At 43.0% G+C, this 27,022-nt stretch overlaps 1 protein-coding gene across 1 annotated transcript in view; it reads left to right on the top strand.

Moving 5' to 3' along the window:
• The window catches only part of adgrb2 (adhesion G protein-coupled receptor B2), a 198,949-nt gene that overhangs the window by 115,067 nt on the left and 56,860 nt on the right, over positions 1-27,022 (top strand). Inside the window, exon 16 of the mRNA XM_061255343.1 lies at positions 21,704-21,830. Coding sequence (XP_061111327.1) covers positions 21,704-21,830 — 127 coding nt within the window. The remainder of the gene's footprint in view (positions 1-21,703; positions 21,831-27,022) is intronic.

Genomic DNA, 27,022 nt, shown 5'->3' with positions numbered 1-27,022 from the left:
TTATGTTGTCTTTCCCAGGTGTCATTTACAGCCTGTGGTATTTACAACTCCACCAGCCTGCATTCAATATAATTATTAGTTCCAGGATGAGGAGTCAAAGGAGTTGAGGAGAAAAGTCAAAATTGCTCCTTACAAAACCAGTGTGCTTATTTCAAGACCAGCTGACAGGGGTTTTTTTTGGTGCCTCGAACTGGAGAGAGCTATGTGGACTTGAATGGAGATGTAGCCAAAATTGTAGGGGTTGAACTGGTACAATTTATGGAAACTGGTATGATTTTGGATTGGCCTAATTCTGCCCTACTTTCTTCTATTGGTGTTTTCCTTTGAATTTTCAATATATCAGTTTACTGGGTGGACCCTATATCTCTCACCCATATACACTGACTGAGCACTTTATTAAGTAGACCTGCTATACATATTGTATCAGCCAGTCGTGTGGCAGCAACTAAATGCATAAAAGCTTGCCGACATGGTCAAGAGATTCTGCTGTTGGAAGGAGGGAAGAAATGTGATCTACGTGACTTTGACCATGGAATGATTGTTGGTGCCAGAAAAGGTGGTTTGAATGTCTCAGAAACTGCTGATCTCCTGGGATTTTCATGCACAACAGTCTCTAGATTTTGTAGAGAATGGTGCGACAAACATCCAATGAGCAGCTAAAACACCTTGTTAACGAGGGAGGTCAGTAGAGAAGCATCAGACTGGTCAAAGCTGACAGGAAGGTGTCAGCAACACAAATAATTTCTAAAATACATTGCTCACTGAGTGTAGCATAATAGGCAGGATCACACTTTCAAAAATCCCGGACCAAATTTTTATTGGAATTTAAATTGAAATTAAAATGTGTATTTAGTCTTTTAATTGCTCTTCCTGGTTTTTATTTTAATGCATTCACTGCTGAATAAAAGTTTCCCGAGGCACTAATTCTCAGTCCTATGTAGTCGTAAGATAGAGAATGCTCTAGGGCAGTGTTTCCTATAGTCAAACAAAGTATGGTTTCCTGACATCTGGCTTTCTCTTGGAAGATGACACTTTTTGTTTTTGCTGAATTTCCTGTCAGGGCCCAGTTCTGGCAGTATTGCCTCAGCAGATCCAGGTGCTGATGCAACCCTCTGTGGGTGACAGCAGCACCGGGCCATCGGCACAGAGTAGACACTTGACTTCATAGATCTTTAGGGTGAGGCCAGGATCTGTAGATTCTTCCAGAAGCACCGCAAGCTCATTGTTGTAAATACTAACCAAAGTAGCCCTGCAGCCTACAGCACCCTTCAGTGGAGCATTCTGTTCTTTTGAGATCCATTTTCTTTTAATTAATAATGTCATAATGTCATCCATTTTACCCCATAAACCTGATTGTATAATTTAATAATATAATATTGTGGTGTTCAATGCCTTTTGAAAATCTGCAAAATAAGAGCAAACATTCTGTCTTTTTTCTTTTGGTGGACATATTGAGCAAGAGTGTTGCGTCTTTCTCTCTCTCGCTCTCTCTCTCTCCCTCCATCCCTTCCCTTGCGTTATTTCATATTTGTGTGTGAGACCTCACTTGAGTTCCTTCTGAAGTCTTAAATGGACATGGTAGCTTCACCCATGACGACTGTGAGGCTTTTTTGAGAGAACAAGCATGGGGGAGGTTCAAGGTTAAACTCACAGCATGCAGTAGCATGCTTAAAAGCAATGTACTTTTTCATTTAAGAAAACGTTCAGGTTTTTATTTATTGCATAATTACACTCTTGTTCCAAATAAAATATGCATAAAAGTATTACAAGGGAAACCAAATTATGGAATCTTAAAAGTCATACCTGGTAATAAAATCTACATACGGGGGTCTGGCTACAGAAGTACATAGAAGAGACGTGCACGGTGTGCACGGGAGTCTGATTGCATCCTCCCCGATTGCTTGGTTTGGTCTCCTTAAATCCAAAATCAGGCCTTTGATGTTGACCACTCAAATGGGTCCGCAATGAACCAATGAACCATCTGGCGTTTTATAACCATTTGGAATTTGGAGCCAGGCCTCCCCAGGAAACGAGATTTGATCAGGGGGGTTGAGGCACATGGCTTTCACTGGAGCAGAGCTCCACACAGTTTCTCCTTGGTTCCTGGTTGGTTATGATATCCAAGGTTTGCTGTTGCAGAAATGAAACCATTGCACCAGTCGCACTGAAACAATCAGAATAATACTAAATATGAATATTATCTAAACTGAATTTGTCATGAAACATCCGATGCTTTATGCATACTTTCAGGGAAACTGAGGAATGAGGGAGATGTGAGAGGGAGGGAGTAAGGAAGGGGGTCCAAGAGAATAATGTCTGGGCCCAACAGGCCGTGCTTCCTGAAACCTTCCTGTGCCGTAAAGGATGTTGCACCCTGATAGGAGGGGGATTTGCAGGGGGTTCAGTAAGACAGCTGTTTTGGGAACAATGCATGAGGTTTTCCCCCACAGTCTCCCGCCCGTATGGGTGCAGAGAAGATGGGGGCTAACGGTGTATGCTCCTGGGGTTAAATTACTTTACAGCCACATATTGCCACCGTACCAGAAGAAGCCAGCTTTTAATGCCAGATTTTAATCGTTTCCGCCTTACAGTTTTAATAGCTTTAAATGTTCACACAAAGTCATGTAATTCAATACAATTTGATGGTATAGGACAGAAACACAGTCTTTAATGTATTAATTGATTAATTTATATGTTTTTATAGCTTACCTATATCAGTGAAAATCTGTACATTAAGACTACAAGACTGTAGCCTACATTAGTCTCCAGTTCTCAGTCGATGACACCATGTAAAGATAGGCTAAGCTATTTCTCATTGATGTTAAATCGAGGTACATATCGGCTATTTACGAAAATCTGGTGGAGTTGAATAGATTCAATCCAAAACAGTTAAAATACGCAATATAAGCTGTTCTACATCACCTGATGCAGGCCCACAGTCAGTAATTGCTCCTACAGCTGTTTATTTGCCTTGTACAGTTTAAGCCTAATAAATCTAGGTCCTTCTTCTTCAGCATTCAATAGTTTTTCCTATTCTTTACTGTATTGATTTCCTGTTCGGGAAATCTTTGCTTTACCCCTCTTTCATATGTGTAGCCTTAAGAAATCTCATAATGGAGTCTATTACATTCTCGCTTACGCCTGCTGTCATTGGTGGTAAAGTGTACTGTAGGTAGCAACACATTGCTTCTTTCTATCACTGGCAGCATACACCCCTGTTCGGTTTAACCCGCTTGGGTGGTGTCTGCACTTTTGACTGCTAGCAATCCCAGAAACCTAGTTTGCTACATCAAAACTGTGCAATGTCTTAGTCACTAAAAGACTGTTTACCATTACATGCATTTTAATTCCTTGGCACACACACACCGAAAAATACTTTTGCCAATATCTCCCCAAATATTTATTGAGATCTCCCGTCATTCATTAGAGACAAACCTCCTGAAAAGTCCATTTTACATTTTGACCTGTGTTAGGGAAAAATGCCCTTTTTAACATTTCACAGGTGAGCATCGTCTGATGAAACAGATCCCAGTAAAAACAACGATAGCTATACTTGAGTTTAAGCAGAGACATTAAGGTCAAAGGCTGTCTGTCTGCTGGGAGAGAGAGACAGAGACAGACTCCTAGTAAGCACTTAATTCAGAAAGTGGTCTCATAGTAGTAAGGATTAAAAATAAAAGGTTTTAACCACGTGATTGTCTTCATGTTAACGCACATTGTCAATTAAGAATCAATTAAGAAAATTACCCTTACACCTGCTCTCCCCTACTGGCCAGTATTTGTATGAGAACAGGAAGTGACTATCTCAAAACTCTCAACCTGAAGAAGCTTTCGAAATAAATTGGCAAAAAAATTAATCTCTGTTTGAGTTACATAACATTGTCAAGTGAAATCCAATGGCAGCGGCCTCTGAGAAATGCACACAGGGTACACGTTATTACCTCTTTTCAACATGATGTACATAGCAACGATACACGCATATCAACAGTTGAACAGAACTTACATTCTGTTCCCCAAATATTAGGCTATAGACTTAAAGAAATCTCTGTTCTTCCCGAGAAACGACAATAATAATGTATTTATCCTATTTCTATGAGTAAAACCACCTCTTGCATTGAAACTGTCAATCCTGCGCAAACCTTGTGTTTCTCATGGCTAATGACAGATCGATTGCGCGCTAAGCTTATCTCGATATGGCATGCCATCCGCCAACATCGTTAATGAATAGGACACAATCAACTGCACAAATATGCATAATATCATATTTGCATATTATTTGCTAATAATATCAGCATTCCTTTTTAACACAGATTAGTTGTATAAAGATACATTAAATGTTGATTTACTGAGGAACCTGATCTGTGTTTTGGCACTTGACCAGCATTAGCTTTCTGTATGGTGTGTCTTCTGGTTACGTCTGACAAACTGCATAATGCATTTTCTTAAAGGGGTCATACAAGTTTTTATCTTTCCAGTCAGGCACATGTAAATCCAGCCTATACTCCCCATTCATCATGTCTGTGATTGCTATCAAGACACTGCTGTCTTATCCAAAGCCTGGATCGGGGTGTTCCTGAATCCAATACGATATTCGGCTAAGCGCAAATAATGTGTTTTATACAAATGTTTGTTTTCGGAATCTTATCCATGTAGCTGTGATCATGAGGGAAACACACATAGAGGGCCGGTTTTAGATTCAGCTTAGTCCTGGACTAAATTGTGTTTTAGATGGAGAATCTCAATTTGTTTTTACATTTAGTCTAGGACTAGGCTTAATCTGTGTCTGTGAAACTGGTGCAGAGTCTACTAAAAATATCATAATTTGCTTAATTTGCTTTTTTAAAATTGCTTCAGATGGGAGGAGGCAGCATTAATTTGTGCTCATGAGCCAGTTTTGAGGTTGGCTTATCACTCGCTGGACACACTGTGTATTGCTACGTGAATATCACATTTTGACTAATGACATTAATTTAGCCTATAATTAATTTCTATTTGGAGAGTTCTGGTCTATTTTGGATAAAGCCTTATTACAATTTACATTACATTGTTGCAAACCAATTTCCAAAGGATACAACGCTTTACTGTCAGTCCATCACAGCAGAATGTTCTCTGCCATGGAGAAAAAGACAACAAAAGAGTCTCTAAAAAGACTGTTTAATATTGTAAAACCCCGCGCTAACCCAACGACGGAATTTAGCCAGGGCCGAAGGTATCAGCATGCTTGTCCTTCTGGTGTTTCTGAAAGAATATCAGTAGGGTTAAATATTAGTGGCCCCTATGCGGAGAGTCTAGATCAGCCAATAAATAAACCACGATACAAAGACAGTAGTACCACTCTGCCTTCCGCTCTTTACTGGTCCGGATCAAGAATCTCCACAATGGGGCCTTTGTTTATCTGACTCCATTTAAAATAATAATTTAGATTAGTTATCCACATTTGGTGGATGTCTTGTCTATAATTTGGACTTGATCGCTACAGGAATCCTGTACCGTAACAGGCTCCCTGAACAATCCTCTGCTGGTACCGCCGCATGTCACATCGCGCGTTATGTGCACGTCTCACGAGCTGACTAGATATCTGCAGTCATTCCAGAGGTCGCAGGAATAGCTACTTTTGGGTATATCTGTTTACAGCCTAAGGACCCAAGAAGACCAACAAGCTACGGCTGTTCTCGACATGAATTAATTACCACGCGGAGGCGAGTGATTTACCATCAGAGGTCTACGGGTGCTATACGCCGTGATACATTAAGCGTAAATTTACATCCTCCCTAGACCAACTCGAGGGGGTAACCAAGCATTCCCTGTGTAACAGTGAGTGTTCAGTAAGCGAAACCACACAGATCAAGTTTTAACTATTTATTTTACCAGGCAGGTTACATGCATAATTACACTCTCGTCCCAAGTAAAATATATATAAAAGTATTACAAAGGAAACCAAATTACGGAGTCTTTAAAGTCATACCTGGTAATAAAAGCTACATACGGGGGTCTGGCTACAGACACCCTGTACATAGAAGAGACGTGCACGGTGTGCATGGGAGTCTGATTGCATCCTCCCCGATTGCTTGGTTTGGTCTCCTTAAATCCAAAATCAGGCCTTTGATGTTGACCACACAAATGGTTCTGCAATGAACCAATGAACCATCTTGCGTTTTATAACCATTTGGAATTTGGAGCCAGGCCTCCCCAGGAAACAAGATTTGATCAGGGGGGTTGAGGCACATGGCTTTCACTGGGGCAGAGCTCCGCACAGTTTCTCCTTGGTTCCTGGTTGGTTATGATGTCCAAGGTTTGCTGTTGCAGAAATGAAACCATTGCACCAGTCGCACTGAAACAATCAGAATAATACCTAATAATACCTAATAAAATTGTTTTACTCCATGAATAGTCCAATTTTGTTTTTGTATAACATGCTAGTCTGTTGTTATACTTCATTATTATAATAGGTAGTTGTAGAACAATTATTTTAATGCTTTAATATGAAAAAATAGGATTGTCAATGACAAAAAAAGAAAATAACATCAGGATTGTATCCTCACTTCTGGTTCAAACCACACCAACTTCCATTAAAAACATAATTTTGCTGTATCAACAAATTCAGAAGCAAATACAAACAGTGGCCTCTCTGAACAACCATCCTACCATTGACCTCCCCCATCCAAAAGTTATGACCTCCCCCACGAGTATGACCTTGCAAATGCCAAGCAGCTAACTGAGCTATCTTCTTTTGGAATGAACGACAAATATTGTTTTACCCCAACCCACAAATATCACTTATCTCGCCCCTTACCCTTCAATTTTTGCTACCAGACAAACAGCATATACCCATGTAGATCAGTAGTGTTCAGTTGGTTTGTTGTCATGGCTACAAACCCTGTGTATTTGATTGTAGATTATTCCTGGATGCTTTGACATATGATAATTCACTGCCTATAACACTCCAAATAAATGGTACTGTATGTGCTGCTGTATTCCTAGCTACAATTTGACTGTGTTATTTCACTAAGCCTTTTACATCTGCAGAACTACTAGAATTGCATACATATTTCATTTGCCACAGCGATTTACCTTGAAACTCTTCAAGTTCTCTCACCATGTAGAAAACTATCCATTGCAGCCTTCGTCCTATATATCTTTACATACTTTGATTGATTCTTCACTATTATTTGAGAAACACATTCTAGTAAAATGTCCATTGTTACTTTATGGAACCAAACTTTATGGAACTACACTGTCACTCCATTTCATTTTCGAGTTTACATCCATGCCTGGACTTAATAAGCCCAACTTTGCCTGTGAATCTGTTGCATTGGGGTTTTCAATTTGGAACTTGAACTTATGTCTATGTTGTCACGGAGGGCCTGAACTCATAAACAGTCTGTTCTGTTCTGTAAGTGTTGTTTTTCCTCCTGGCTCTTCCTATTTCCATTTCTCCATTTCATCTGAATGTTACCAACCCCCACCCCTCTCTCTCTCTTTCTCTGTGTTTCTCTCTCTCTCTCACCAGACACAGGCTTTCAGGCTGTCAAATGTTAGGCGAACAAAATGTAAGCCATCAAGACATCAGCAAGCAAATACTAGCTATGTACACCATGCTCTATATATTTCTCTCCATCCTCCCTGAATTGGAGCCCCATTTCATCCCTCTCTCTGGGTTACAAATAGATTAAATAGCCTGTATGATCTCCCTCAAGACTTCCTCCCAGAATGCAGGAGACGGAAACACTTGAGCATTATTTCTGCCCAGCCCTGCATTTCCACCGAGAGGAAAAGACCTGTGATTTCTTTTCTTTATTCCATTCCCTATGATGATGTAATGGAGTGTGAATGTAGTGTTGTTTTCTGTGTAAAATAATCCCTTAGCGAGAGGTGGAAGCCCACTCCTGCCCTGACTCGAGCCATATTCCTTGAGCAGTGTTAAATTAAGGGAGTTTCTTTGTTAGTGCTTTCATCCAATGAGAAGAAACCAGCACTATACACAATGAATGGGTATGTTATTTAATTCTACATGAGGGAAACATCTGAGAACTGAAGCTTGTTTTGATGCACTTATTTATGTGTTATCCAGGTCGATTGACATGTGAAAAGCACTGGTCACAGTTGACTGATTGTCTATGGATGGTCAATGAATTTTTAAGAGTGAAATTAAAGCATTATAAATAATTGGTAAACATTCCCTCACTAGCAGACAATGTGCAGCCTAACTGTATCCATTTCAGTAAACACCATTATAATTTTAAAGCGCAGCAGTGATCGGACAACATAAAGATGCACAATCACATTCTGAAACCAATTTACACAGCTGGACTCTTACTAAAGTAATTTAGCGGAAGTCACTTGCATATTGGTATGATAGCAAGATGGCAGGATCCAGTCATTATTTTGAGCATTACACTGCATTGCATTTTGCGTGTGTGTGTGTGTGATAGGGAGGGGGAGAGACAGTGAGAGAGGGATCACGCAAGAGTGTGTGTGTGTGTGTGTGTGCGCGTGTGGTGTATGGAGTACAAGCTCCATTTCAAATTGCAAAATGTGTCATTGCACAGATATTCTATGCCCCTCCCCTCCATAAATTTAAAAATACCCGTACACGTAGATGCTTTGACATTTGATGATGACCGGGATTTTTTTATTTACAGTTTATTTTATTTATTTATTTTACTTTGCCCATATGTGCCTGCCATCTGCTTCCTACAATCCACTGTCTCTGTTCAAGATTTAATAAAGACTCCAATAGGTTCCCTCTCTGCAAATTAAGCCATATTGCTGTCATTCCTGGGATATGGTGATGGGGAACACCACACTGGAATACATGGTTGGACATGCGTACAATATCAATCAATTTACAGAATTCCCATAAGGAGAATTGACCTGGTATGGGCTTAGCATGTCCAAACAAATGTCTTCCCAGAGTGTAATTTTCAAATATTAGTTTTCCTTAGGTTTCTTCCCCATATAATTAAAATGAAGGTACAATGAAGTAGCATTTAAAAAATAGTTTTTGGTAAGGTAACTATATTGTTAATGACCTGATAATGATAATTGTGCCTTATTATGAATGCATTACTGTGCCAGCTATCCCCAGTTCACTCCAATAAACAGTTAATGTTTTCACGCTGTACTACAGGAGAGCTAGCCCAGAGCAGATGGTGATCAGTTGCCTGTTGGAACCTGGTGCATCTTAAGCAGCAGTGACCCAAAGAACCTCAGCTTGATTAAATTGCCTGGGTTTGAAACTGCAATGTCTGTGTAGGATATTTAGCTTGTGATATTGAAGCTTGTCTCTAAGTTGTACACCTTCACTCTCGATAACAGCATGCTCATAATAGGGGTGAGCAAGTGATGTGATCTGAGGAGCTTCAGAGATAGAGATGAATCCATCAAAAATCTCAATTGTGGAAGTCTCATTATGGCATTACCCCACATCTCTGTATTAACTTTGGTCAGATTGTCCCATGAAACAAAGTCCTGGACAGAGGTTGGTGAATCATTTCATTTCATTTTGTGAAACCCTTTACCAAATTGAGGAGAAAACACATAGTTATACAATCGTACAAGTACTGTACTCAATCAAGCACTTAGATAATTTAATATTTTGTGTACCCCCATATTTTTGATGATAAATAAAATGTTGAACCCAAAAATATATAGTCATACACACGTTTTTATGCATTTTACACAACCTCTCATTCTCCAAGGGTGGGGACTCTGTGACCCTCCTACCACAGAAACTCTAGATACACAGCTGCCTCTGGCCCAACCACCTCTCCATCTTTGTCCAGCAGTGCAAGAGATTACAGCATAGTTCAAGTGCATAAGGGAAGGTCGTCTAGAGTTTATCCTGTTATCAAACTTCTGTTTTCACTCTCCTGATGGACAGACGTCTTGACACAGTGGATGGTGAGATATTAAGGATTTTACATATGTCCATTTGGGATGGTAGTATCTAAGTGCAGACTTGAAATGAGCTACAGTGTTTTTGTACTTGACCGTGGTTTCTCTCTCTCTCTCTCTCTCTCTCTCGGATCACTGCACTCTGGCATAGGGCGAGGGGGTTGGGCCCTGAAGCAGGGATGTGGAAATGTTCTGCCTGAAGTCACCAGGGTCTTAGTTAATGGTTTCCCCCTCTCCGGGAGGTTTCAGACGTGGGCGGGGGGGATGTCTGTGATTTCTCTACTAATCCCTGATCATCCCGCGGAGCAGTGAGTGCTACCCCATAAGCCTGTGAGAGAGAGGCGGCCATGTTTCTCCCTCGCTCTCCTATGCTCACAGAGTCACACTCGAACGCACTGGACAGAATCATTCAAATAAAGGTCAAATTGTCTGCCAATAAAGATCTCTTTAAACAAGCTATGAAATATTAAATTAAGTACAATATTATCTTGATAACAATACAACTGATCCTGAGCGGGATTTTCCTTTAGCTCATTTTACAGACAGAAGTTTAACTGATTTATTGTGTCTGTGTGGCTGGCCGAGGCTGTCTCTGTACAGAAGCATTACAATGAAAGTATCAATTTTGGTAGGGGTACACATCCCAATGACGTACACCTCTACCCATCCTCATTTTTGAAGAAATACATTTGGCCTAGCAATTTGTATTCACAGTCCGTTCTGAGGAAGTTTAGCAACTTCAGAAAAGTGTGTGCAGTAACACTGTCTGATGTGGTCGGACAACACGTCACATGAAGCAGTTCATTGAAGCATATGGAAGCCTATCCAGCCATTGTAGTCTTTCTAAAGCAGGTAGCTGGAGCATGCACAACTGGCTGGGACAATATCTCGCTTCAGGTAGAGAGCTGGCTGAGAGCTCGTTTTAATCCGGAGGACAGCTACTCTTCAACAAGTAAAAGTTCATTTTACGGCGGAATTCCCCTTTACGACTAGAACAGCAAGAGTTATAGTATCAATAGAAGTTTATAATACCCAGTGAGATCTCATTTTTGCAGTTTACTGCTGGCTAGCGCTTGTCTTCTGGCCACTCTCTCTGACCACTCTATTTATGACCAGTCAATTTCTTCACTCGTCGACTGCTTGCTTTCTGATTGCTCCCTTTCAATTTCTTTTTCTTTTTTTGACCACTCATTTTCTGACTTCTCCCCTGTCTGACTGCTCCACTTCTGTGCAATCGCTTTCTGATTCCTTATTTTCCAAGGCTATTTCTGTGCGCTCCATTTAGGGATTGTAATCGTATCAGGAAATCCTGGGCTTTCTTCCCGCACGGAGCACATGTGGGATCCATGCCAGGGTTTAATTAAAATAGCTATATATTTCAACGCCGGGTTTTAATTAAAATAGATACAGACTGAGCAATGACTCAGCGGTAGTACAATGGGGGGGAGGGTGGTGTTGATACATTTTTAGAGATATGTACTAGGTGGCATGCTAACAAGGAGCCACTTAACCACCATAAAGCATTCATCCCAAATGTCTGCACCAGATTTCACATAAGTGAGTCATCTGACCTGATAAAACCTTATACCTTCTAACAGCCAGGGCTATCATATTATCATCTGTTAATCATTCCCATGGCAACAGTAGATGGCTTCTGTTGGATTTAAGTTGAGTTTTGAAGAAGCTTAGGAGCAAAGGTCTGAATTGAAAATTGTCAGTTCAAAGAGAATATGCCACTTCTCATTTGTCATTGAAAAATGAGGGCAAAAGTCATTGAAACAGGAAATGAGGAATTCCACCTCTAAGTCACTGAAGAGAGTTGTAATAAAAACCTGCTGAAGATGGTTATTATTTCAATAACTCTCTAGAATATTCCTGGAGCAATGCAGCGTTTATTTCTGTCGATATGTGGCTGGTTTTTCAGCGTCCTGGTGTTGTCGTTTCACATTTCCATGTTAACTGGCAAACCATGTCAGCCCCTCTCCCAAGCCCTTTTAATGAAGAGAGACATTAAGCTGTAAGCATCTTAAGTTGGGCTGAATGAGCTGAATTGGGATAATGCGGAATCCCTCCTGTTGCAAAAGCATCCTCATGAGGTATTATCCTCTAGAGCGTGCTGTGTAGTGATATCTCTCTCTCTCGCAATCCCTCTCTGTTATCCCTCATTCCATGTGCTATCCTAGTCGCCACAATGCGGTATCTTCTCTACTGTATGCATTGTGAGGGGAGAGTTCTTCATAAAGCTAAGCTATCCTTAGTCCATAGCTGGTATCACCTGAAGCAGAAGTAACGTCCTTGCTGGGATGTTGGGAGTGGAAGTGGTCGGAGGGGGCAGGGGCGTAGATGCAGCGGGGGGGCGGAGGGGTCGAGGGGGAATGCCTCGTTTCCTCTGAGAACCTCCGGGACGGGTCTCTGTTCTCCCTCTGCACTCCCCTGGCTTGGGTCGGGCTTTGTCGGGTGTAGCGGTGAGTACAAACTTTCAAACCTCTCTCTCCATCCCAATCCTCCATACTACCAAGGAAAGCTGTCAGAACAGTGGCAGTTCAGTGAGTTCAGATAGTTACTGAATGTATGTCTGTGAGGGTCAAAAGCAAACCGTTTTAAGTGCTGCCGTGGTTGAGCAGGAACTTCTCAAGATCCTGTTGATTTGAGGCTTTTAAAAATGGGAGGTCAGCCTTTGTTCTGCGCAGCGAAAATACAAACCTTTGTTTCCTTTCCATAACTTGTATTTGAATAGCTTGATATTGAATTGCTACTCACCATTCATTGGAGGTTGAAATTAGGAGTGAATTATCTGCTAAGAATTATCTCCAGGCTGCATTGGGTTTGAGGTGCTAAGCAGCATGCATTGAACACCGGTGTACGAATTACCCACAAGCCTGCGTTTCCGTGTAAGAGCCACTCTGAGAGGGTTGTCTGTGCAGCGTATCAGAACTGCATTATGTTCAGACACTCGGGTGCAGGAATGCATAGGTTGCATCCGAGGCACATCCTCTGAAACAGCCATAGTTAATCACGTAAAGGAGCTTGCAGTATAATGTCACTACAGCAAGTGTGAGAGGATATAGATTCTATGCTCTCCTTCAGTGGAACAGTAAGCGACCAATGCAGCAGAATGAGTAAGGATACCGATCGATAAATTACATTTATTGTTATATAGTACTCTAATGGTAACCCAAAAAAAACCCAGGGTACTGAACTGTTGGTATGCAACTGGACATATGCAGAATACAGGCAAGAGTTTGTATCAGTGGAGGGATTTGGAAGTCTGGGCACGCTCAGTGAGTGAGTGACACCCCCGCCCGGGGGGTGCCATGGAAACCACACACGGAAGGCATGGAGCGTTTCCCTTTCTGCATTCTGCACGTGACATCTGAGCCTCCAGGTGATTTGTGTCAATCTCTGATTTAGCCATCGGCTAAATCCCGTCAAACCCCCCCCCCTTGCACAACTGGGCACGGAACTATGGGCGGCAATCCATGTGTTTCTGCTTTCAGTTTTCTGGGGGGAAAAAAACGAAAGGAAAGACACACGCATAGACAGGCTGAAGCATTTTAATATAAGGCTTTTATCCAAAGCGCTTTACAATGAATGCCTCTTATTCATGCACACACACACACACACAAACACACACACACACGGCAGGTCACCAACCAGCTCATTGGGAGTAATTGGGTGTTGGGTGTCTTGCTCAGGTACACTTCAGCCCACCTCGGGTGGGGGATCAAACCGGCTACCTTCCGACTGCCCGACGACCTTTCTTACCTCCTGAGCTGTGGCCCCTCTTTATTTTATGGAGCACTTGGCTTCCGATCTGTCGTCTCCTCCCTCTCTCACTTCCTTTGGGTGCCACTGTTCCCTTCCTCTGGAAAGCGTGCGGCCGTATTTAGCGCCCAGAGCCGTTGCTTTAACCAGATTGAAAGTTAATTGCTTCCACGGAAAGCAGGTGTGCTGGGACTAAGGGCGCGGTTGTTGATTTATACCTTTGTTACGGAGCTCCTCCGGGGGACGGACCGTGGCGGTTCACACACAGGTGCGGCGGTCAGAAGGACAGCGTTTAATCGGCTTCGGCCTCTCGATGGGGGGCTGAATCATCCGCGTTGTTCAGCACCGCCAGGGAGGCATCAACCGACCAGGCGCGACGGCGTGTGAACATAAATAAAATGTTTTATCCTCTGTTTTCCGTTTATTTTTTTTGTTTAACTTTTCACAGAACGGACGCCAGGTCGTGTTTGTGCATCCCCTCAGCGTCCTCTGTCAACAAGAGCGAGCGCAGGCAAAAAATATTTAGCGTACAACGAGGCCGGTAGCCATTTGGATGGTGACAAGATTTTAAAGGGCTGTAATTCCTACACGGTTCGCTCCATATGGGTCTAAATGCCTTGTAAATAAAGCCTTAATTTGATAGTATATGCATCCATATGCAAGGAACCGTGTAGGAATTACAGCCCTTTAAAATTGTGTCACTGTCCAAATACTTACGGACTTCAGTATGCGTTACCAGCTGTGCCTTCCTTTTTGCTCTGCAATCCACCGGCTGCTATTGTGTCACATGACCACACGTTGGCCATAAAAGGTTGACGCAGGCCTGCATGAGACTAAGCTGTGTCGGCTTTGGGTGAGGCACAGTTGTCCATGGCATTAGTCTTTTGGCCATGGTTAGCACTGGTATGTTGAGGAGTTAACTCTGTCACGACTGGTGTTTCAACTGGATTGCCACCCAGGAGTCACAACTTCTAGTATTTACAGCAGAAAGAAATAATATAGTATATGCAGAGGGAGGCCAGAGTCAATGAATTGTGCTCTCTGCCATCCTCTCCTATTATCGGTTTGCAGATAGACTTAAAAAAAACAAATGGAGGGCTTTTAACTTGCATTTCTGCTGATGATTTTCACTGTGTGAGCAATGTGGTGAGCGCGATACACACCAAGGCTTTTGCTAAGCTGTATAGATTTCCACTGTCGAGATAAAACCATGTTGTGTGCGTGTGTGTGTGTGTGTGTGTGCAGACACCTCTGTTGGAAGTTAGAAAGTACTCAGGAGGGGAGCTATAGATCAATGGAAGTGCATTCTGTATGTGAGATTAACTGTACACCTCAACATTTGACTTCTGAACATACATCACTGTACTGAATGAGTAGTTTGATTATGTGCATCTGATTGTCTATCACTGGCATAAGCTTACCATAATGTATACTCAAACAGTGTTAATCATGCTCTGTGAGTCTATGTATGTGAGTGTACTTTTGTGTGTGAATGAGAGTATGTTAATTTGAAGGTGTGTAATTGCATGTGTATGTGTGCATGTTTGTGTATGTACATGCGTATGTGTGTGTGCATGTGTGTATGTGTATGTGAATGCATGTGTGTGCATGTGTTTGTATGCATGTGTGTATGTGTGTATGTGCATGCATGTGGGTGAGTGCATGTGTATGTGTATATGCATGTTTGTGGATGTGCATGCATGTGTGTGTGTTCATGTGTGTGTGTGTGCGCGCGTGTGTGTGTGCATGTGTGTATGTTTACGTGTTTGTTTGTTCACCTGTGTGCATGACCCTGCAGCATTATCCCCGCAGATGAATCAGCCGGTGTGTAAACTGTGATTGTGATTGAACGCTCTGCCTCCATGTTGTCATTTCCTTTGATAAATCGGCCTTTGTGAGCGTGCCGCGCTTGAATAATATGCCTAGATGCGTGATCTGTGTTCGATTAATCAGTCTGCTTGTGTACCCGTGCTTTGGGAATGTCTAAACCTGCTCTGCCTGGCACTGATGTAACTCTATCAAAGATTTATTCATCTCTCCGCGAGATTATTGGACCCCGAGGTTCTTTCTGCAACCCTGGGCCTGCTATCCGTCCTCAGCTGCACATGTATCAGCCGTTCGGTATTAGCTGAACATCGGTGTGCTTTACGGGGGAGGCATTTCAGAGCCCAGCACACTCCAGAGCCTGGGTGTTATTATCCAGTGTGGGACGGGTCAGCCAGACCACACCCGGGCAGCCATTTTAATGGGCCTCGCCGTATCGAGCAGGAATGGTAAATAACAAACGTACTAAACGGTTCTCATTGGTCGTTATGTGCACATGTTCTCTTAGCCTGTCGGGTCCCATGGCAACGTTTCACAGATGGCTTTTATTTTACACATCATGCTTTTGCACAGTTGGGTATTTACTGAAGCAGTTCATTGCGCTCCCTCTTGGATGTTAAAAGCTGAAGCTTCCTGGTTGCAGGCCGTGTTCTCAGAGTGGTGCTCCACAGAGTCTGAACACAGTTACACGCTCACAGACCGGATCATCTGAGACCCACACTTGTGCTGGGTTCTCTCAGATTTCTGAATCCTTTTTTTTCTCCAAGAACCAAGGGTGTCTCTTTCATGTCTACATGAACAAGCCTTTGACGTTTCCTGTGTGTTCAGTACTAAAGGAGAGAGGTTCAGAGGTTTGTGTGAGTAAGCCAAGGCAGGATGCATGTCTGTACTGTATGCTGGAATAGCAGGTTGTTAGTGTATCTGGGGAAAAGTGTGTGTGTGTGTGTGTGTGCGCGCCCATCTGTGTCTATGTGTGTGTGAGTGCGTGCAGGAGTGTGTGTGTGCGTGAGCGAGCATGTTTTCATGTGTGTTGGTGATAGCATGTGATTGTGTGCGTGTGTGTGAGTGTGAGTGTGTGTGAATGTGCTCAGAAATGTGTAGAAATAGTTGTATGTGTGGAACAGAAAGCAGACGGGAGCTCATTAATCACCCTCTTTAACTCATCTTTCAGTTACAGTATCTCACCCAAAGGAGTGCTCCTATCTATTTGGAATATGCTCTTTCCCACCATGGATAACAGACAGGTTATTTCCTCCTATACTTAGCTGATGCTGGAGCCATTTGCAGCTGACCTCCTGGTGCCTGCTCCATAGCAACTCAAGTGCAGGATGTATCTGAGGCCAATTGATGTACTGAACTCTGCCCCTCTTAGGGCACAGGCTGGCTCCCCTTGGAGACCTGTGCTCTCTAGTTCTGCTGACCCGTAAGATTTATTTGGATTGAGTCTGCATGAAGAAGGAATGGTGGATTGTGCCTCTGAGAGCTCTCATACCGTTGGCTTTGCCTCTGTTTCCAGATAATTCCTTGTCGTTTTTAGTTATTTTTTTGGCAGGGAACCGCGCTCGGAAGTGAGGTCTCAAAAGATTGATTCCAGTAGCTTGTTAATCAGCATTCAAATGAATGGCTTTTGTCCTCCCGCGTGTAAGATCAGCGTGGTAACGGCGCTATTACGGTCTCCAGCCCCCAGGGGGCCACGCAACGGATTTGTTTCACAACGTGGCAGAATGCTCAAATGGGGAGAAGAAAATACCATTCTGTTGTAGTTAGTTAAACTTCATTTTCTACAGATAATGGTGGTGTAAAAGCAGTAGTGATACCCTGTGAGTGGAAATTCTGGGATCTAAAGTGTACAAAAGTACATACAGTACGGTATAAGTGCTAGGACACCTCACCTTAGTACTGTCTGAATTTTATAAGAGGCAGTGTATTTAATGGCTAATTGCGAAAAATAAAACGTAGATATGGTTTAATATGCCGTTTTAGTTATGATCCTCACAAACCCTCTCTTTGTACTCAACTCAAGAGGCTTTTCATGCCATTGGAAGAGTGTGATCAAAGGAAGACTCACTTAAATACACTGAGCCAGTATAAGGTCATATTCAGTCGACTTCAAAAAAAAAAATCAAACAGTGATAAAGACTGAGAATTCAAGAAATGGAAAATATGTAACCAGAAAGTTGTGGTTTCCGAATGGACGTGGGAGTTATTTAAAGCCTACCCCTTGCAAAGAATGTTTGCATTTATTCAACTTTACAAACTTCACTGTTTTTATACATTTAATAGAATATAGCATAATCAAAGGAAGAATCATTAAGTTATTTGATATTTTTGCTTTCGGCATATGGTATGCATAACAGTTATGTTATAATGAAAAGGGTAAGTTATGTTTGTTTTTTAGAGGAAGAACTACTTAAACTGTTAACCGTATAAGTTCCCATTAAAATGTCATTGTGTTAGCATATTGCACACGGTTTTTGTGACCTCCTGTATTTGGCTGTACTGAATGATGGTTAAGGAGCTTAACATTTTATCAGATATCACACATACATGTACGCAGTAAACTGTTCAGTGTTAAATCAACTCTTACAGAATGGATACTCAACATTCTCTATTGGACTCATATGTACTCTGCTAGAGTTGAATTGGTCAACACTGGTCATTTTACTGTTTACTTCATCTTGCTTCATCTAACTGCTTTTTGAAGAAGACGGAACGGTCCACATTGCCACGTAGGTCACTGTACCACGCTGGGTGAAAGTCGCTTTGTTCTGGCTCAAGCATTCATTCCGGCTCCAGCAGTCTGTCGTGCCTTGTGGCGCTGCATAGTAATAAACTTTCTACCCCTTCACTGATACAAGTAGCTCGCCTCATTTTTATACAGCATTAAAACATAAAGCCATAAATCAATGACCCAGGGCAGGCAATTACTGTAATGTTGATATGTAATTTACTGTTAGGACACCCTCAAGATGCTTTTTTTTTCCTGCCAAATTAACTTTGTAGAAATAAAACAGAACACTAAGCTTTTTGTGGATTCATCTAGGATTTATTTTAAGATTACAAATCATTCAAAACATTTTGACAGCTAAAGCTATAATTGTGAAAACATGCAACCAAAGTATCTGGTACCCATGGAGGGCTGATGTCTGACCATTTACAGGACATACGATTATTGATATAATCTAGGGTGCAATTTTATACAACTCCAAAACTGCCATTAGCAAAGTAACTGGAAATAAATGAAAGCCTAGCAATTAAATCCAAATTGAGAAATGTGTGGCAATGAAAGCTTTGCGTTTTATGCCATGGCAGATTTAAGCCTTAAATGTGCTAAATTTGGCTAAATTTGTAATGAACACATGGAGCTTACTATGTCCTGCTGGAATTTTTAACACAATAAAATGCAATTGATGAAACATCAATAAATAGAAATTAATGAATGGGACAAAATTCTTAAATACTTTTTCAATAAATGATCTTCCTGTGCTGCATTTAACCCCAACAGCACTTTAATCAGGAAAAGGCAGTTCCTGTTCATACCAAGTGACCAACCATAAGCAATCCCCAGAGTTAATCATACTGTTAAAACAACTTTATTTCATATTCTTGGGATATGATCGGCAAAGTAGTCCTTTAACTGCAGCTCTGGAATGAATGCATTAAGCCCTGAAACTGTGTGTTTAAACCCCCTGAAAAAAGTTTTCTCGTAATTTAATAAGTTTATATTTCAAAATTATCATTGTGCAATAAACAGACAACTCTTATCAAGAGTGACTGAACATTGTAACATGACATTCGCGGTTGTTCTGACCAGTTGTATTAATCTATGTGGGAGATAGTGTTACAAGCCTTGAAATCTGCTAAGCAATTAAGTTAAATGGCGTAATAATGGTTAATGCTACTGAATCAGGCAATTAACATAAACGGCCCAACTGTGTCTGGGAGGAGAGCCATTCTCGTATCTGCCTAGTGTTGTGTTGTGGTCACGGACTGTGGGAAACACAGTTTAAAACCCCACCGGTTATGGACAGATCAGCAGGTGAGTTTCTGTCAGCTCAAACTGACCCTCCGAGGACTCAGAACCTTGCCTTGCAGGGGAAGGGAAATGCAATTAGTGCAGATTGTCTCCTTCTCTCTTCTCTCCACCCCTTGTTAACTGCGGGATAATGAATGGCTTTAAGGGAACAGCCCCTGAGATTGTAAAGGGACGTTGAGAGGAAAAAGAAAATTAGTAACATTAACAGAGGTACCTCGTAGTCCTTTACAGTGCCATGTTCATTACACGGGTACTACAAGATAAAAATTTTTATGATTCAATGTTATGTAAAATATACATATATCCAGACCTGGCTCAAATATGTAATTGCTTTGGATTCAAATACTTGTCTACGCTTTACTGAGCTTGTCTGGTGTATTGGAAGCTATGGAATATTCTTAAAAAGTGCAAATCCCGTTTTATGGTCATCTTAACATAACATAATATAACATAACTAAATCCAAAAGAATTACATATTTGACCAAGGTCTGCATATATAACATCAGTATCTGTGAATTTATCAGAATTGATTACATATTTATTTGTCTTTGTGGTTATTTTATTTTTCTCTAGTGTCTAAATAATATAGAGTGTTTAAATGTCCCCCAAGCCAAATTACAAGAGAGAAAGGGAAAGAGAGGGGGTGAGTATGACAGATGAGAGAGGATGAGATGAAGGCTGAATGGTGGAGAGCTATTTTTCATAGAGAGAAGGGAGGTGGCGGGGGGTGTTTTAACTAAAGAGAGATGCTGCATGTTTATAAATTAGTTCCACTGAGGGTTATCCGGTTGTAACCGATTTTCAATGTAGCGATGTGCAACGCAGCCCAAAATCAAACCCTGCTTGCGCCAATATGCGGCAGGGTGCTTGCGGACGTGCTACCGCTCTGGTCGATCAGGCGCAACTTCAAAATGGCGGCTGGCCACACACGTTTCGGAGGACATGCATGATCACCAATGACTTTACAGACCTCGAGAAACGATGGCGGGTTATTCCAATTTAGAAGAAAATAACAATATAAAAGGGAGGATAAAGCATGTAAATAAGCACATGAATAAATAAGTACCACTGAGACTAAAATGGAGGACGGTCTGGGGATGTAGCTGGGACTCACAAGGGAGCTGATTAGTGAACCAGTGCTGGTTTGATTCTAAAATAGTCCTTTGTTTCGATTCTCATAAAAGGTCAATGTTGCCCTCAAATTCTGTAGGGTAATTGTGGCGAGAACTAAATAAACGAAATAAAATGTTGAACTTAATAAATACAAATTTGAGCATTGGTTGGTCAGTAGTTTCCTGTAGCATCGCGTGAGTCTCAATGAATGTGTTTATAGCTAAGTGTGGCAGTGTTAAAGACTCTCTGGCGTGATATGTGCGTGTTTCCTACGACCTTACTCCTCCTGTCGATTGTGATGAGACTTGCCGGGGCCGCTGATTGTAATTGCCCCGTGATTAGTCTTATGTTGTTGCTTGCCACAGTTCAGGTTTGCCCTTGCTCATGCTGCGCACACTCGCTGATGGAACTTTTAATTGGGTCAATTAGTGGCTCTGAACGTTTGCATCGATTGCTCCTAACGTCAAAACCTTTTCGCCGGGGCACTGTGGGAATGACACCGCGAGCCCATTATTGAGACGGAGGCAAGTCGGGGACGAGCCAATGGGAGAGTGAGAAGGGAAGAGTGCGAGGCGGTGAGAGTGTGTGTGCGTGTGTCGCGCAGAGCGACCGCAAAGATGTGAGTGTGTGGGGTGGAGAGAGAGGAGAAGCATGTCAGATGCAAAATGGTGGAGAAGGGGTGAGCGGGTGAAGGTGGTGCTTGGAGACATGGAAAGAAAGAAAGAAAGAAAGAAAGAAAGGGGGGGAAGAAGAAAGAAAAAGGCAGTCGTAAGGTCAGCTTGGCTGTGCTAATGCCTGTTTGGCCGCCACAGCACGATGCAGTCAATACTGAGAGCTGAGGTTTCATGTCCTTTCACATAAGCCACGAGTGAATTTCTAAATACTCTTTCTCTCTCTCTATCTCTCCCTGTCTCTTTCTCTCCCTCTCCCCCTCTCCCCCTCTTCCCTCTCATTTTTTCCTCCAACCAATATGTGGGTCTGTGTGTGTGTGGTATTGATTGACTGCGTGTCTCCCTGTGTGTGTGTGTGTATGTGTGTGTGTGCGCGTATCTGTGTGTCCTCCACCAGAGAAGCTGGCACAGAAAACTGGGACACAGAGGGCTGCCAAACACTCCCATCTCCGGCAGTCCACACCAAATGTCTCTGCAGCAAGATATCCACCTTCGCAGTGTTAGCGCAGCAACCTAAAGACCAGGTGAGTCCTGCCCTCTTTTCATCTTAGCCTGCGAGCATGTGGGGAGAACCATGCTGGACCGGGATGGCAGGAGTCTTCAGCTTGTGCTGTAATTGTTTTTCAATCTGGCAGAACTGTACAACTGAAATCGTTGCTTCTTCTCTCCGGATTCAAGCAGTGACAGAGGAGAGTTAGACTTGTGCAATAGTAAGCAATAAGTTGAGTTTACTGACTCTGCTGCGAAACTAGTGTGTGTATGTGCCTGTGTGTGTGTATGTATGTTTGTGTGTCCATGTGTAAGTTTGCATGTACTTGCATGTGTGTGTATGTCTGTATGCCCGTGCGTGTGTTTGTGTGCATGCGTGTGTGTGTCTGTGTGCGTGCGTGCATGTGTGTGTGTGTGTGTGTGTGAGTGTGAGAATGTGTGTGTGACTGAGCTAGTGTGTGTGCGTGTGTGTGTGTGTGTGTGTGTGTGTGTGAGTGTGAGAATGTGTGTGTGACTGAGCTAGTGTGTGTGTGTGTGTGTGTGTGTGTATCGGGGTACTGTGTTACTGAAGCAGGTTGTTTGCGTTACTTTACCATGATGGATGAGGCAGTTGCTTGGGTAGAGAGTGTAGCCCCTGGGGTGGGTGTGGACCCGCGGTGTGTGAGAGGGGTCCTGTACAGGCAGAGAGCAGCCAGCTCTGAATGAGGCCAAATTAGGCATCCCCCAGGGGGTGAGACCCAGGGCACATCTCTCGGAGAGTGAGGGAAAGACCCAATGCCCCCCTGCCATTGCTGGGATGATGAACGGAAGGATGCTTAGAAGGTTACTCGTTTTTTTTTTAAGAAGAGGTGTTATGTGAATTCATGTGCAGTTACTGTAAAAATGTTACGATCGGTCATTCTTGAAATTCCCATCAGGAAGAAACTATGCAGAAACAACGCTCAATGTTTCAGGTAGATTCAGAGGTACTTATCCAAACGCATGGTTGTTTCAGTTATTCAAGGCAGCTCCTGAAAAAAAAAAATGTGAATCACGCCATTATGTTCCACGTGTGTGTTCCTGCACGCAATGCATTAATGCTTGGGTAATTTTTCATTCAGACAAAAGCGACTTATCCACATTCATTTATCAGCCAATTTAGTGTGTGTGTGTGTGTGTGTGTGTGTGTGAGTGTGTGCGCGTCAACGCACTTCTTCTGTCACTATAAATAGTTCCTAATGTAAGTGGCATGGCTTTTATCCTTCCTAGTTAATGCTGCTTATTGTACTGAACTCCCCTTTCTTCTCTGGTAATGGGGAGTGAGGACCTGACCCGTGATCACTCGTTGGTAGGACTGCTCTTTGACGGTGCACACACAAGCACTCCCGCATAAACAGCCCTCCTCCTCCTCCTCCTTCACAAGTCACCAATGGAGTTATCATGACCCAGTTTTCCCTCTCTTCCTGAAAGCTCCCCCATTAGGGTGATTGATATGCATGTCGGGTGAGCGGGATGCTGGGAGATGGAAAATGGCCCTGAGAAATGAGCAGTATGGGGCGGGGAGCTGTTACCTACAGCCAATCAGAGGTCCTGGCCTGGTCACAGCTGGCACCTGGTGGTGCTGTTTACACCGGACCTGAAACCTGAGTGCTGCTGTCAGAGAGAGAGAGAGAGAGAGAGAGAGAGAGAGAGAGAGAGAGAGAGAGAGAGAGAGAGAGAGAGAGAGAGAGAGAGAGAGAGAGAGAGAGAGAGAGAGAGAGAGAGAGAGAGAGAGAGAGAGAGAGAGAGAGAGAGAGAGAGAGAGAGAGAGAGAGAGAGAGAGAGAGAGAGAGAGAGAGAGATACTGTATTAATCATGTCTTTTATTGTAAATTGTTTAATTGTGAATTGGTTTGGCAATATTGTTATATATAGTCATGCCAATAAAGCATTATTGATTTAAATTTAATTGAGAGACTAAATGAAATATGGAGAGAGAGAGAGAGACATACAATTATTATTGTTACCATAAAACATAAAAGAATATAAAAATTGGAAGGACACTAGCAGAATGAAAACCACAATGCCCATGAATGCCCCACGTGCATAAAAATAAAAGTCCATCCCCCAAATGGAAAAACTAAGTAAAAAATAAAATAAAATATATCTAGACAGAGAAGGAGGATGGCAAGAATGGATGTTTGAAATTACACAGGTTAAATTGTGTTTCTGACATCAATGGGACAATCAATCTTCAAAACACAGAGAATCCTGGATACCTTACCAGATTCAAATAGTGACATTTTCAAATAGTTCCATGTGCAGTTTCATTCTCTTGCCACACCAAAATGCATTTATTTATTTATTTTACTTACTTCCTGGCCATTACCTTGCTGATTTGGTACCATAAGCCTGGTCCTATTATTAATCTTGAAGTCATTAGATGGCATGCTCTCTAGGTCATTAGATTGATTCCATTCATGGCTGCTGTTGGCTCTTATTTAGTTCAATAGCTCAGTCAAAACTGTTATAATGTAATGATATAATATAAAAAAATATTCAGGGCTATCACTGTGGAAACTGCAATCACCTTCAAAACACGCACAACACATTTATTTATTTATTTCTTGATTCATACTGTAAATGAGGTCGCTTTCTGAAAGTAGGACTATCTCACCAAAGTTCAGCACACTTAAAAATAAATTCCACCAGACAGTCTGAGAATAATAGTGTGTCTGAACACCCTTGCTCCCTCTCTCTCTCTCTCACACACACACACACACACACACACAAGCACACTCATACACTTTCTCATATTCTGTCTCTATCACGCACAATGTTGGGTACAAATAAGAATTTTTTCCATTCATAGATCATGCGGCTACAGAAATTATTAAAACTTTTATGAAGGAAAAGCCTGACACTTGCATTTACTGTACATGGAAGGTAAAGTTAAGGACAGATTACTGAATACAGGACGCACACGCACACGAGTGGCCTTAAAGCCACTTACCGAAATGGCTGTGTGAAAGTGCATCGATATTCCCGACGCGCTGCCGATGATGTAGGGCGTCGCTGAAAAAACTGGCTGATGGCATTTGGAGATGTGCAGTAAACACGGCCATTAGCAGCCTGTAATATTTCTCCCATTAGCCATTAGCCATGGCTGGCTGGATGCAGGTCGGTGCCTCCTCATTAGCAGCTTCTGCATTACTTATTCTGCAGAAGCGCCGCTAAAAGTTAGCGGCCACTTATAGAGCAAACTCCAGCGGAGTGGGCTGCATTCATTTCCGTCCTTCTGATCAGAGATGCAGTCGTCGAGGTATGAAGACCGAGAATTATGGAAGCCCACAGCAGATCTTTCTATTAACGGCCGAGCTCGGCGAACATTAGTAGCGAGTCTCTGCGAGCATGCGCCGCCTCCTGTTTTATCGGTGTTTCGTTTTCGGCGCTATGCGAGACGGCAGGTCGGATGTGGATTAAATTCTGAGCGCGACGAGGCGGCTGTGGTATCGCTTGCTGAGGCGGTTATTCACCGATGCTAGATGATAAGGGCTCGATGGAGTAATGCATGGAAGCAGAACTCAGCCATACCTCCAGTTACCGCAGGGGGTTTCCATTAGCAATGAGAGGGCTACGGCTACTTGATCCTCAAAATGGGTGTGAATGACTCACTGATAACCAGTTACAGATTAATCATAGTTTGAGATAGCTTTTCTGTCATGAAGACACTCTGTTCCTTCACTAGTTCTGTTTCCTTGACTCCCCCCGTTGTGAAATCCAGCTATGCTGGCTTGACCAGCTTGAAAATTCAGCTAGTCAAGCTTGTTATAAGCTGGTCTAGTTGGGTATGAGCTTGTCAACCAGCTAGTGCTGGTAGCTTGTCTGAGCTGGTAGCTGGTCAAAACATAGTTTGAGCTGGTTAAATCCATGTCAAACTGGATGCTGGTCTAAACTGGTCAACCTGGTAAACCATGCCGAGCCGGGAGCTGGTCTGAACTGGTTAACCAGCTACCAGCTGTTTCAAAACATAGCTTGATCTGTAGTTTTTCCACAGGGTGCAGAAGGTTGTTGGTTCTATCCCCAGCCCATATCGCGTAAAGAGCTGAAAGACCCGGTACTCCTTTGCCTTCGAGCTTAGAGCTCTCATTCACAAAATGGCAGCCTGATGGCTCTGCCTCATAGCAGACAGCAGGGGGTAACATCTGGCCCTGAGGGGAGCAGACGGCGTGTTTGACTCGGTGTAGGCGGCCGATTCGCCAGCCCACCGCTCACAGCTTATCCCAGGGCAGGAGGGCGGGGGCAGCAGCGGGGGATTAACCTCCATGTTTAATAGCAGGGTGAAGTATAAGCCACTGCTGTCATTACACCCCGCCGTGTACCGTACTCTAATCCTGTCTATTTCCTGCCGCCGGTCACAGACACGGCCCGAGCGAGAGACTTTGTGCCGGCAGTGAGTTGGCAGCAGCCATCTTTGTGCGCTAACGTGGAGTCACCTCCCACCGCTGTTTAGCACCTGCAGCTTTGCCTCTGTCACGGCGGTAATTGCATTGTCGTGAATTTGCTGTAAGGTTACCGCAGCTAACCCTTTCCCCCGGGATGCTGAACGGAGATGTCTGATTGGTGTGAATGGGGTAATCATTGGCTGAAAACAGGAAGGGGCAGCGCCATTAGCAGCTTGCTATGTCTGTGTTAGTGATTTGAATCGGAGCAGACGCCAGCCATGGGTGATCAAAGCTGGAGTAGCAGGTGTGACTTTAGGTGGGTGAAAGCCCAAGTTGGCAGCAGTACTCTGGAACGAGTGGCTGTGGCCTGATGGCCAGCTGCAGGATTCTGAAGGCTTTATGAAGTACTAAACTTGATGACCGCACTGGTGCTTCTAGTGACCATATTCATATGTGCTGGCTCAAACAAATGCATTTGTGGTGCAACAGTATGACCTATTCCAGCACAGGCATGTAAATATATATCAATCTGAGTATCATCTATGAAGAGCCACAGAAACACACAAAGGCGTAGTAGCATGGTTCAGAGACAGCACCATTTTGCGTGTTAAAAAGCCCGGTGGCAGTGCCCTTTCAGAGGGGAGGGTATCTCAGGATCTGCATTGTCCGTTAATCCGGGGACGGAGCCCTGGGGGACACCGCAGATGTTTCATCTCGCAGCCCGTCACAGCCCCAGCGGTTTTTCATTCTGCCCCACTCCCTTTTCCTCCGTCCGCCACTCTATCATGCAACCGCTGTCTGCTTTCCCCACCCCCCACCCCGCCG

This window comes from Conger conger, chromosome 9, assembly GCF_963514075.1.
Source record: "Conger conger chromosome 9, fConCon1.1, whole genome shotgun sequence".
NCBI lineage: Eukaryota > Metazoa > Chordata > Actinopteri > Anguilliformes > Congridae > Conger > Conger conger.
This window is presented reverse-complemented; position numbering and strand designations above follow the sequence as displayed.